A 13770-nucleotide genomic window follows, 5' to 3' on the forward strand; every position below is an offset into this window, starting at 1 on the left:
CCCCCCACCACCACCACCACCACACAGCTACAAAGACTCCATTTACAGTAGGAAAGCCAGGGGGACCTTCCAGGTTAATGATATTAAACCTCGCTCTCAGCCTTATCTCATCAATGGCCATTTGTGGTAGTAACCTTGGACGACAAACGGGAAAATCTTTACATGGGAGAGGACTGTATGGTAATAAGCAAAGGGAGAGGCTAACCACCACAGTCAGTGATAACAATTCTTCATGATGAGGCAGGTTTGATTAACGATGGGAAAACACCGCAACCTCCCTGAAAGCTTCAAAACACAAACTAAACACTCTCCTGCACAAAAACGTCACACATGCGTCACACTGAAGAGGTGACAAACTGTTTACATGGAATTAGAAATATTTGGGTTAGCCTGACTGAAAGTGGACTTTGAAGGATAGATGCAAACATGTCCCAAAAGTTTATATAATATACATTTGGATAGCGCTTAGAACTGGATTTTTGAGAGCATGTGCACGTCTAATAGAGAACAAAACTGATCCTGGTCCCGAGAAGTTCAGACTGGGAGGTAGACTTAGACTCCGAAGAGCTGATAGACCAGGAAGAATTTCTTCATACTGAACACCACCCACACCAAAGTACATCATGTGCATGCAATTTGTAATAAACTTAAATTGCACAGTAAATGGTATACAGCCGTTCACTTCTTGCGAGTTCACTGCATGTCAGATTTTAAAAATAAATTGCATTAGAACAATACATTACAATTACTCAACTGCACATCTCTGGTAAACATTGACAGCTCATTGAATGAAGCCTACCACCACTAGTTAGAACGAATTATAATCCATAACAGGTGGTATAGATCGTGGGAGGATGGAAACGTGCTGGTGATATCGCTTCATGAATCAAAGTGGAATTAAACGGAGCAATCAAAAGCACATTATGAGCACCTGCCGGTAGCCAAAATTGACGATTACTATACGTGACAGTGACTAATGCTAGAGCACAGAAATGGAGAGCCAACGTGTCATCAACAGAGTACTCCCACCTTATATAGTCACATTTACCTTCAAAGTCATAGTTACTGGGCTCTAGGATGTATTGATGGCGACCCCATGTGGATCAAAATAAAACCCGCACCTTACATCCATATACTGTATTGTTTGATGGTGATGAAGTATATGCATTCAAAGTACTGTATATATAAATCACACTATAGATACTTGGTCGGTACTTGACGGATTTTATCGACAGCAGGCATGGCCTGGAACGAAACAAGAAATGATAAATCATTCTGAAAATGCTCCCAGTGTGCCGCAAGGCTACATAGTTATTGGGCACTGCGACCAAATCAGATCAACATATGAAGAGAGAGTGCAGGTGCCATTTTTAATAGAAAGCAGTCCGCAGTGCAACCGGTCAACCAGACAAAGGTCAATGCGAAGAGGCCGTAAGGGGGCATAGCGCCCTATTGCGGCTGAGTTGGGCACAATTCAAACAATCATTTGTATTCTTTCTAAAGCATGTATACTGGAACAATGCAGGTAGTTCAAACCCTAGAGGGCTAGCTCGCCAAAAGTGAATTTGAACATTGTGGCAAAAGCTCATCTGTAAGGACTTGCATGGCCTTTGGTTCGGTTCAAGTCCTGCTGTGGGCAAAATTGAAAAAGTAGTAATAAGTTGTTGGAGGGATGCTAGCGCTTACTGGCTATAGTCACCACGTCACCACGCCGCCAGCGCTGAGATGCACCACTATTTGTGCACCCCTGACATCAACACAAGTTATACAGACAACAGAGTGCAAGTAGAATTTCCGCATGAGAGATTTATAATCAGTATAATAAATAAAACAAACATACTGTAATACTGCTAGTTGTCGACATTGTCAGACAAAGGTGGAGATAAACAGAAAATGTTGACACAGGTTAAGTACAGTAAGAGGAAAATGCTTTTGGAGATACACATTTTTTTCAAAATAGGACTTATAGTGAAAAGTTTTTTCAAAACAACTGTGTCATAAAAAATAATTTCCCTTGATTGTCTCGTGTTAGAACACCGAAAGGAATCTTTAGTAAGGCTGCTCAGTGCTTCTCACCTGACAGTCAGTTCCTTCATTAACTTCCGGCGGTGGTGACTCTGGGATCTCCGCTTGAAGAAGGTCCCAGCTGTGCCATGACGACAGGCGGCCAAAGCGCATCATTTAATTGCGCACGAAAAAAAAATATATATCCAAAAACAATTCACTCAGAGACCACAGAGCACAGAAGAGCAGTCGTAGTTCAAAACTGAAACTGCAGCTGGTGTCCCGCCGGAACGCGCCCTGATCCTGCAGGTACGAAGTGCTTACAGGCCGAAGGTCACACACACAGTCATCTCAACCTTCAGGGTGTCAGGAGATCTCTTTTGTCTTTTGCGCACACACCCATACAAAACACTACCAGACACTTTTACTGCTCCACCCACAACACACAGTTAGTATATGAGAGGTCACTCAATCTTTGCAGGTTCGATTCAACTACAGAGAAAGGCGAAAGTCCTTTTAGAATGCAACTGAAATATTACATACACACACACACACACAGTATATATAAGAACCTGCATGAAAGTCAAAGACATTCATAGTACAGTAAATGTGACATCTACAGTGAACACAATTTTTGACATTTGGGCAAACTATACATGGAATAAAAAAGTTACAAATTGTTTAAAAATGCTACACTTAAAACACATAATTTATAATTTATTATTCTTACTTTTGGGAAAACTAAACTGCAAAGTGGTGATATTTGAAGCACGTCTCATCAAGCCACTCACTGATACTTGTCACTCTACAAACAAACTATATCGACTATGTTAGACAGCATCACATCCAAGAGGTCACATGTGACCGACACTCTGTCAGCCATTGACATGCAAAACCAGTGGCTGCTAGCCAGAATGAAACCTAACGCTCTCTTTGTGTGCCATCAGACAGGTCTGATCGTGGCTATCAAGCTACAGAAACAACATGAAGCAGATTCACGACTCGACAGCACAGTTTGGAAAAGAGGAGGTGAATGAAGACAACAGATTTCCACACAAAAAAACGACCGCAAACAGAGCGCAGGAATACTTTCTTTCGTTTGCCAAACCCGTCGATGTCTTATCACTCACGTGAACTTTACACAGTCCGGAAGGCTATCGGAGGCTTTTGGATTTTCAAAGTGCAGACATCATTATGATGGAACGGAAAGCACCTCCAATGCCAGGACAGTAAAACAACAGCTGTGTTGAACGAGACCCTGCAAGTGTGATTTTTTTTTTTGGACATTAGTTTAGATTTCATTAGTTTTTCAGAGGCGGAATCAATTTAAACAAGATTTTTCTTTGAAACCATTTCACAAAATATACAGTTTTGATGAAAAAAAAAAAAGATTTCCTCTTAGAATGCCTCTTTGTTCTCACTGCTTCCTTGCCAATTGCTATTTTATAGACTTGGTGGAGCGTGACAGTGACAGTGTTGTTGCCACTTACATTTTATAATGGGGACAAACTACCAAGAGAATAAGTGGCCAGCTAACTTTATAAGACTTTTATACTTGCACTTTCCCTTCTTGACTTAAAGACAAGTCAGGGTGGGAGCTTGTTTCTCACAAACAACACTGGCGGGAAGAAGAGTGAGTGTTTGGAATGATTACGAGAGTCAAAAGTCCATTTACAGAAGCCAAGTCAACAATGTGACACGGGTCCACGCTGCAATTAACGGTGCAGGCAAACTTCATGTGATGGATGTACAATCTCGTCCCTCTTGAGGGAATGAAAAGCTAGCAAGAGTTTATTCTATGTTTATTTTGTAGCATCAGAGAAGAAAAAGAGATTAAAAGATATTAGATTCAAGTAAAGCTGACATTTGTACAAAACAAGGAAACAGACAGCCTGTATAAGCATGAAAAGGTAGAAGTTGCCCGTGAATTCCCCCAGATACACACGTATGCTGTGGCATTCTGTAGCCATTTTAAAAGATTTTGATTTAGCGCCACGTTTTGGCAAACTTGTTGGTTTAGCGACATGCGGAATGTTAGCCACGCGCGTGTGAGTTTGTCCATCCAAGGCACAGTCATTAGCTTCAAATCGATGTTTATTGGATCTCTAAGCTGCGATGGCTGGGTGCTATGTAGGGATTTAAATAATGGGTATTAACATTTTAAGCTTTCCTGATTACAATGGTGGTGTGTTAAGATTTTAAACAGTGCTTAAAGTAATTGGAGGCATAATTAAAGAATGACAATCTGGTTCTTGAAAGGCACGTTAAGACAATAGAGTTTAAGAATCTCTTCCAGGGCCTACTTTTGCTATCATGTACCGGGCAGAGGTCATAGTAAAACAAAAACATGACAATTTCTTAGCTTCTTCCCTTGCACACATTCAAACTTGCTGCAAGAAACAAACTGCATGTTTTGAGGCGCCATTTCCAACCCCTGGCCAAAATTATGGAATTAGCGCTCCTGGAGAATGATCATTTCATGTGTTTCATTTTGGAGAGCAAAGAGCTAAAAAAATATATATTTTTTCCAATACTGAATCACTGAAAATCACTGAAATCTGATGAAAAATTATGGAATCATGGAAAAAAAACATTTAAGACTACACCACTAGTACTTTCTTTCACCGCCTCTGCTTTTTGGCTTTTAGAACTCAGGCCATGGCCTTAATGAGTGATAAACAGTCTCAACTCATGAAGAATTTCAAAAATTGAATGATGCGTTATGGAGTTTTTTTTTTTTTTATTGCCATTTTTGGAGAATGTTTTTTTTTTGTGATATCGTCTACAGACAAGTTAGTCAAAAAACAACTTCAAATTAGATTCAAACAGTACAACTTCATTACCCATCCAAACTAATTGAACTCTGCAAACTGCGCGGCACTTTAGACGCTTTGTGAGTGACGGGCTGAACACCAGTCTCGGTTAGCTCCTGTGGTTCCAGAAAGCACATAACTTTTGACTGTAAACTGTCCATATAGTTATTTATAGCAAGTAAAAGTTGCACTAGAGATCACTTTTTAAAAGTTAAGTCACTGCCTTTAAAGGAATTATCAAACAGTATTGCTGGAACATGTCTGTGAAACAGACAATAACATGCAGTATGTGGACTATGAGTAATAATACAATAAACACAAAATGGTAAGCCAGCAGAGAAGTTCCCGAACTGTATTTCGATGTTGAGCTCGCATTAAAGAGGTATGTCTAATCTGTTAGTTGAACGTTGCACTCAGGGCTGATTCCTATCTGATTCCCTCTTTTTTTTCCTCCTTTTTTTCCTCCACAATTATGACACATTTCCAGTTGCGCCACTTGAGTGGATGAAATCTGAAACCTGTTTACAGTATTTGTGCAGCGTAGGAGGGTCATTTTCACAACTAGCTGTCATCTCTCTATGTTGAAACAACTCTTGACTGGACGACTACGGTAGCTCTCAGATAATGACTACCCGACAGTTTATGAATACAAATACAAAGACTGGTCACATGATGCAAGAGGAGGTCTGACGCCACTGAGATCAAAGAGACTTCCTTAGCAACCGCAATGTTTGTTTTTGTGCATGCTGTGTCAGTGTGTGTCCATGCTCGCGTGTGTGTGTGTGTGTATGTGTGTGTGTGTGTGTGTGTGTGTGTGTGTGTGCCTGCCTGTGCGCATTTGCTGACGAACTTTCCAGACTTGTTTTCTACAGATGTCAAGAGAAATATTCAACCATTTAAAAAATATGATAAGGAACTCCAAAACAATGCCTTTGTCGTTTTGAAAACACAAGCACAAAGTTGAAGTACTACTTTGCGTTGGCGTTTCACACAAGTTATTAAATGTCTTTTGCCAATGTATTATGATTCACGTTAAACACGGTAGAGTATATACAAATAATCATGACAACTTAAAAGCTAAACAGGCTTAAAACTTGAGTGGTGGTTTATTCACTTGAGGGGTAGTTTATTCCTCTTTGTGGCCATTCGTTCTCATGGCCAGCAGGGGGGACTGGTTTCAAAGGAAGGAAGCGCCTTGCCAATACGGCTTGAAAAGGTTTGCTAACCTACTTAAATGACAAAGAAAAAAAAACGGTTGATAACTGTACCACATTTGGGACGTTTCCCTCTTTTCTTGGTGAATTAGGTGTTACATGTGGTGGTATTCACCACTGGTGGGTCATTTTACAAGGAAATTTGTATTTCATTTGTCTTTTTCAAGACTAAATTGCGTTAATTTACACTCAAACGTACACTAGTCTTTGTGAGATACGAATTTTTTTTTTTTCAAATAAGCCAACAAGTTAAGCAATACAAGGCTACAAAAATCTGACCAGGATTGTTGCTCCAGTTACAGAATTGGCCTAACACAAGTATAATATGAGATTTAATACTAAAGCTAATCAGAAGTGACATGCTGGCAAATGGAAGGGAGTTGTTCATCTTCAGGAAATAGAACTCCTGGCCCATGTGACAAGGGTCATTAGGTCCCATCAACTTGATGACTCGACTGTGCTACTTCCATGCAGCCAAGCACATCAGAGTGAAGCAGGAAGTGGACTTAAAATGGGCTTCAAGGGTTCACATTGTATCAGGGAAGGCACGTGAAAACCACAAACACACTCCCAGACTTCCACCGGGCAAGATACTCCTCGGACAATGAGGACCCAATGGGATCACCACCGGGAATGTGATGGCATGAGGCAGGCATGATGGGAACGCAATGATGGAAGGTGAAGTGATGGAAAGGAAAGAAGGGCGTGTATATGCGAGATGACTCACCAGCGGATCGGCACCCTCGCGACGTCCCAGAGATCCGTGCTCCACTCTCTCCGTGGGTGGCGTGAGGATGTAGGGGTTCTGACTTCCAGCAGGCTTCATGTTGGGCAAGCTCAGCGACCTCATGTCCTTCACCCCCTGCTCCACTTTTAGCTCGTCGCCAGGCCGTGCTACAGTGGGAAGGAAGACAATTGAAAGGTCAAGTCAAGTCAAACATTTTCCTTACAGGAATAAGTTCTTTGCATCCCTATTAATCTGAACACGGCATTCGAATTAATATTGCCTTGGTGGAATATGAATTAAGCAGCAAAATTTGTCTGTTTTCATCCATCTGGTGGGGTGGCCATTTTGCCATTTGCTGACAACAGAAAATGACATCACGGTTGCTCAGGGCTCCGATAACGACCAATCACGGCTCAGCCTATGAATGTCACATGACCCGACTCGGACGATCTGAGCCGATATTCGAACAACGAACCTCAAAACTATGAGGCAGAGGTTTTAGGCAACTAGGCAACTGCTGCATACACACATTAGGGTAAAACGACTGCACGATATTTCCACAAGCGAGTGGAGTACACACAATATTTGCTTAATTTTTCAAGAACTGGTTTGTCTGTTAGAAAGTGAACATATTTCGCTCTGAGCACAGGCTCTGCTACTTTGTCCTTTTATCATTGTTGACAATCTTTGTTACAATTACCCTCTTTTTCTGCTGCGCAGATGAAAACGAGAAGAACGTGTTCCACCTCTGCGGCTAGCTTTATTCACTTTTAGGAGTCCACTCCTTTTCCTCTTTTAGTCTGGATAACGGGTGTGAGAGGAAACTGGCCGATACAGATTACCCTCGTTGTTGTAAAGGTCAGTTCAGATAAGAGTGCACATGTCAAATACACCACTTGGCATTGAATCAAAAAGCTTCTTACATTCTGTGAACAAAGTGGCATTGTTGATGCCGGTGTCCCGACTTCTTTTTAGTTTATAAGGGACAATAAAAGCTGGCTGACAGCAGCTATTGGACACACACAAACACGATTTGACACAATCTGGGGCTCCAGAAAGGAAGCAAAAAGTCTTCAGCCACAACTCAAAAATGTCCGGCAATCATTGCACTGTCGCCTTTACCTTTGACTTTGAGGTAGTGTCCGCCAAATCGATAGGCCTCAAAGTTGAGGGACAGCGGCGTGTTGGACTGATCCAGGAACAAGTCGACACGCGACAGCTCGATGCCGTTCCTCTCAAACACTGGACCGAGAACCTCTCTGGAACCACAAGATAAATGACAAAACAAAGATGCTAAAGGCTTCTTCCATCCACATGACCTGTGCTATCTATTTCTGATACATAGGATCTGGCATAATGCACTGTTTTAATGGCTTGTTTGAGTAACATATCAAGCAGGTGTGAGCAGCAGTGACAGTGCCGAAGACAGCCATTCAGACAAATTGAGGCAGTGGGGGCTTGCAAAGACATTGTTGTGGATCGTGTTATGAACACCATTAGTCAATATCACCTCACCTCAGGGTTTTCTTTTTCATAGCAGGCACTATTTCTGTGTTGATGTCAACGTTGAGGTCAAACTTGAGACTGAAGCACTCTTTGCTGGGATCCTAGAGGAGGGAAGGGTATAAACACTTAGTTTACAAAGAAGCTCCACTGGCTGCACCAGACTGTTGATGTAGCGCATGCTAGCCCAGGGGGCCTCCTGCCCACTTTAGCTTTAAGCCTCAAAGCAGCTTGAAAGACAACTCCAAGCGCTATGATATGAAAAAAACAACCCAACGTATGCTTCTGTCCAGTTAGTTTTATTGTGTTGCAAACAAGAAGTATCCTGCGTCAGGATGACGACCTACATCGGTGTGTCTCCTGCGTGGCTTCTTCTTCACCAGCTTTATACCCCCAGTTTTCTTCTCCCTGCAAATAAGGGATACTAGAGTTTAAAAAAAACAAAAAAAAAAGTGATTATATAATTCTAGCAAACAGTAAGAGTGTTACCAACCCGCGGTCACTGCTCCCCTCATCCTCTTCTTCGAGGTCGGATGGGGCACTGGTGCGTGGGGGGCAGGATCGCGTGGATACGTTCCGAGCCAGGATGGAAGCTTTGGGGATTGTTGATTGTAGACAATGCATAATAACAATAAATACTGTATACTATAAATAAACTATAATAAAAGTGACTTTGGAGTTGTTATGCAATTTTGTTGTCCCGCTAATAATGGAGAGCATTTTATACACACACACGCACACACATAGAAGAGAGAGATGAGAGAGAGATGAAAAAGAGAGGGGGGAGATGAAAGGGATGAGGAGGGATGAGGAGAGAGAGAGAGAGAGAGAGAGAGAGAGAGAGAGAGAGAGAGAGAGAGAGAGAGAGAGAGGCCGATGGACAAAATCCCTCGGTGGAAGTGACCAGTTGTAATTATTTGAATCAGAAAACATGTAGCTGTGTATCTGTGATTAAATGGACATGACCCATGAAGAAAACGTTTTTGTTTTTTTGTTTTTTTTTTGCACATTTGCTCGGCACAGAGGTAATGAACAAACATTTTTTGTATGATGGGTGGGTATTAAAAAAAAAAAAAAAAAAAAGCATGTTACCTTGAGGTTGTAAGTCAAATCGGGGGTGCCGGTCAAAGTGCATGTTGTCGTTCTTCTCCAAGTGGCAGCGTGAGTCACATGACTCACAGAGGTGAAGGGGGCTTTTGCTATTCAGGCCTTGGCAGTCGGGGTGGTGGCAAACCTGCAGATTACAAAATAACAACATACAGAAAGGAACTATGTCAAACCAACAAAGGCTGGGCTCAAACAGGATAAAAAAAGTACAAAGCAGCTACCGACTTAATATTATCAACACTTCTGGCAAAAAACCTCAGCATTTGAATGACAACTGAAATATTTCCAAGATTTGCACACTCCCACCTTCCCACCATCTGTCTCGGTCTGTCAGCTTTTCACCTTTGCGTGCAGATCTAAGATCGGCTTACCCGTTCAATCCAAAATGGCCACCGCAGAACTGTTAACAGCCAGGCTGACCACAGACCAGCAATGAACTAGAAGCCGCTTTTCAGAATCCAGACAACAGGCAGCAGAAGGCTACAGGATTAAGGAGATCTGTCTCGGACCAGACAGATTCAACACTCGCGCCAACCAACCCCCATGACCTCTTCTCATCCCTTACCTCAAGGTATGGCGAGGTGATAAACACCAGGGGGCTCTTGCACGCCTCCGCCGCCATCACGCACACCCGCGTCAGGATACGAGAATTTATCGAAAGACACAATGGAGGTCCCTACTCATGTACTTCCTGTCATTGTGGTCATGGAGATTTTGTGCGTGTGAGCACGCTTGTAGTCCAGCTTTTATAACAGTGTCATCACTGACGTTAAAGGCCTTCCTGCAAAGATCTTGTGCTTTGAGATAGCGTCTGTTGTCAATTGGCTTCTATACAGCAATATATTTAATTAAAACTAGAGCTGCAACTAACGATTAGTTTCATTAACTGTTGGTTATATTGGCGATTAATTGATGATCGGAACTTTTTAAAAAAAAAGGTCTTATTGACCTTTCTATATTTAAAAAAGGACATGATTTAAAATCGACAGTGCAGAAAATGCACAAAAAAATTAACATTCAGTTACTGATTTGGTCGGTAAAATGATTATACAAATAATTATCAATTGATTTGATAAACAATTGGGTACTGGTAAATCGTTGTACCTCTAAATAAAAGTCATAACAGGTAAACGGATCATGTTTTCTTCTTAAAGGCTTAAATAATTACGTATAAAGACTTTAAATACGAAATAATCAATAAAACGTATCAGATTACATCATAAACATGGAGGGCCAATTCAGGTTCTGGAAAGGCCACCACAGCATATGGGGCCCTCGTGAAATTTGGGTTGGCTGTCGAGACAACTGCAAACAATAATATTGAAATTAAAATAAGTGAAATGTAAAATTAAATGTAATAATTTGGACAACGTATGGCTTTGCGTTTTACACAACCACAGCTTAGCCTCAACTTTTTTATGACACTGCAAATATTGTATATTTTATCGAGAATCTTACCAATCATTAAGTTCTGTTACCTGTTCTTTCACTATCACCTGTTGCTGTTAGCATTTTATTGAAAGATACCGGTACCTATAATGCAATATGGTGATAAAGGATTAAGAGAAATGTTTGTCATGCTAATGTTGACTAACCTACACCTTGAACCAACAACAACAACAAACGAGAAAAGACATACCCAAAGTGAATTCATATCCTCAAGTGTGACTCTAATGACTTTCTAACCAGTTGAACAGGAAGTAGGGATATTCCACTTCCTGTCAAAGAGGAAGTAGTCCGTTGACATCCCAAGAAAAGGGGCTAAGGACCTCACCAAGCAAGGGTACGACAGTGCGAGTACGACACGACTCGATATCCACGCTGACCAAAACGTCTAGTTGGCCACTTCGCCAGCCTGCTAACAACCTGCCCCCACCTCATTAATTAATAATCCCCTCCTCTCAATGTCTAGCCAGGTATAATCGCAGCTTGGAGGGGACAGGAGGCGGTTGGGGGGTTAAGAAGAGAAAAGGGGAGGAGGATGCGGAATCCCACTAAAAATACAAAGCAACACATAATGGCGGGGTGGACTTCTAGAGGAAAGTTTTTCCTCCAGAAGCGTTTGAGAAAGAGTTTCTCGCCTAATCTTGAGGCCTAATTAGTGCCTGCGCTCTGTCAAAACCATCTGACGGTCCAACAGAGATTAAACAGAGCTGCTCGACCCACCATGAGCCAGAACCTCCTCCTCCCTCGTTCCCTTTCTCATGGCTACGACCCCTCCCTTCCTTTCCTTTCCAGCCACGCTCACAATAGAAGAGCCAGACTGAGCCGGGCCCTGAGCGCCAACAAGTTATATTTAGAAAAATTCGAGAGGAGCCCTCAGTGAATGCGCCCGTGACCAAAAAGGATTTACAGCACTGCACAAAATATTGATCAGGCTGTGTCTCGTTATTCAAACAGCTACCGTGGTCAGTTCCAGGGTCAAAATGTTTCTGTCAACCTTCACTATTGTACAGGCCTGGTTGAATTTAAACATCAAACTGTCACAAAAAAAAAAAAAAAAAAAAAAAAAAAAAAAAAAAAAAAAAAAAAAAAAAAAAAAAAAAAAAAAAAAAAAAAAAAAAAAAAAAAAAAAAAACATTCGTTAAACACAGTTAATAGTCTTCATGTCAAATGATGAAGACATTTCAAGCAATGTCACATCACAGATTCTATTTACTTATTTTTATTATATTATTATTATTATTTTAACTTTAATATGTATTTTATAGCAGGTGCCATCAACGTGGTGCCTGCAGGCACCAGGTAGCAACATTGGACCACAGTCGGCGGCCTCTTAAAAAGTAGTTCACCGATAGTGGAACATTGTGATTTTCTGGGAATGTTGTAGAAGTGATCATTTGAAAATGCAATCACTGACAGAGATTTATAGAAATACGCTGTTGCATCTGTTTGATCAATCCTAATGATTGTGACAAATAAACAGAACAAAAATGAATGTCATTAATTATTAAAAAACTCATAAAAAGGTATTTTAAGCAAATACGTTATTTTAGAAGTGTGTATCAACCTGGTCACCCTTCGCATTAGCCCGTACCCAAGAAATACCTCCAAGTTTCAAAAAGGTTGTTGACTCCCAAGATTACAGAAAGGCTTTCTGTACTGAGCATTCACAAGTTACTTTGACGCCTCTCGTGACATCATGCATGAGAGAGCTTTCAGAAGTTTGCCGTGACTCTAAAGGCATATTAACATGTGCGCTCACACTTCTTCCGCAGGCGTGTGTGTCATCAATGATTGCATGCAAGTCGGCAAGAAGATTCGAAGGTGAGTCAGGATGATTCCTTTCATCTTCCAAACACCACGAGAGCTGTTTCAACACAGCACATATCACAAAGAAGCTTCCAAAGTTTCCAGCCTTGCTGTGTGTACTGATTTTGAATTGACAACTTGCTGTGACTAACTTGCTGACAACCTGAAGTAAACATATTGAATATGTATTGGCTTGTATTGGCCTTCAAGGTAAATACAAGAATCTTAATTATTATTAATTAGAATTAACGTTGCATCATGGACAGCTGCGTGAATGACCACATGACTCAAACAGAAAGAGGGAGACTCATCTGTCAATCAAATTCCCCAAGCTTTGATGAGCTGAAAGCCACAGTTGGTTGTGTCAGAAACAAACTGACAAGCATTTTCTCCCCAAACTCAAGAGAACAGCCTGTCCTGTCTGAGCACACCCTTCCACTTATGTAAGTGCGTGCATCACGGCGCGCACGGTCTGGTCCAAGAGGGAGGAGTTGAGGTGGGGCTATTGGATCGCTCGGGGGGTACCGCAAGCTATACTTCATGTCACAGTCAAGGTGAGTAATCAGAGCTCCATTTGTTTCTGCTCTATAAACGTCATGATGGAAATATGGCCCGTTCGAGACACAAACACCATTAAATATGATGTAAATAATGGTACATTAGAGGTACATAGACCGTTAAATGTGATGTAAATATGTCATGTTAGAGGTAGGCTACATAGAACATTAAATACCATATGATATACTGTATACAGTACATATGGTAAATTAGAGCAACATCCATCCATCCATTATCCGAATCGAGTATTTTTGAGAGAGAGAGAGACCTGTCTAAAATGCTTAGCATGGAAAAAAAAAGGTTAGGCTTAACACAGACAGCATCCGTAACAGTTGTATTATCATCAGGCTATCACTATCGAATCTTTTTCAGATTCGATTATCCTATCGACTATTCCGTCAAATTATAGAGCAAACAGATAGATGTAAGTGATGCAATGAATTGCTGAGTCAGTGCGTTTGTACACAGGGGACAAGGGTTCAAATCCTGGTGACAAACTGTAACATAGGCGGTTCCTCGGCAAGACCCATTATGCTATACCACAATTCCTCGACAACACTGACCTCAAATATATTCGTTTGAGCACCTCAAG

The 13770-nt window shown here is 41.3% G+C and overlaps 1 protein-coding gene across 3 annotated transcripts in view; it reads right to left on the reverse strand.

The window, feature by feature from the left end:
* The window catches only part of plekhg5b (pleckstrin homology domain containing, family G (with RhoGef domain) member 5b), a 59628-nt gene that overhangs the window by 17177 nt on the left and 28681 nt on the right, over positions 1-13770 (reverse strand). For all 3 annotated transcript variants that reach the window (XR_002167840.1, XR_002167842.1, XM_019866239.1), the window contains 6 exons: positions 9354-9495; positions 8755-8854; positions 8609-8669; positions 8274-8365; positions 7881-8017; positions 6759-6925 (listed from right to left, as the gene is read on the reverse strand). Coding sequence is in view for 1 of the 3 variants with exons in the window: in XM_019866239.1 (XP_019721798.1) it covers positions 6759-6925; positions 7881-8017; positions 8274-8365; positions 8609-8669; positions 8755-8854; positions 9354-9495 (699 nt within the window). In the remaining 2 variants the exon portion in view is untranslated. The remainder of the gene's footprint in view (positions 1-6758; positions 6926-7880; positions 8018-8273; positions 8366-8608; positions 8670-8754; positions 8855-9353; positions 9496-13770) is intronic.

Source organism: Hippocampus comes, unplaced genomic scaffold (assembly GCF_001891065.2).
Source record: "Hippocampus comes isolate QL1 unplaced genomic scaffold, H_comes_QL1_v1.1 scaffold409, whole genome shotgun sequence".
Classification (NCBI taxonomy): Eukaryota; Metazoa; Chordata; class Actinopteri; order Syngnathiformes; family Syngnathidae; genus Hippocampus; species Hippocampus comes.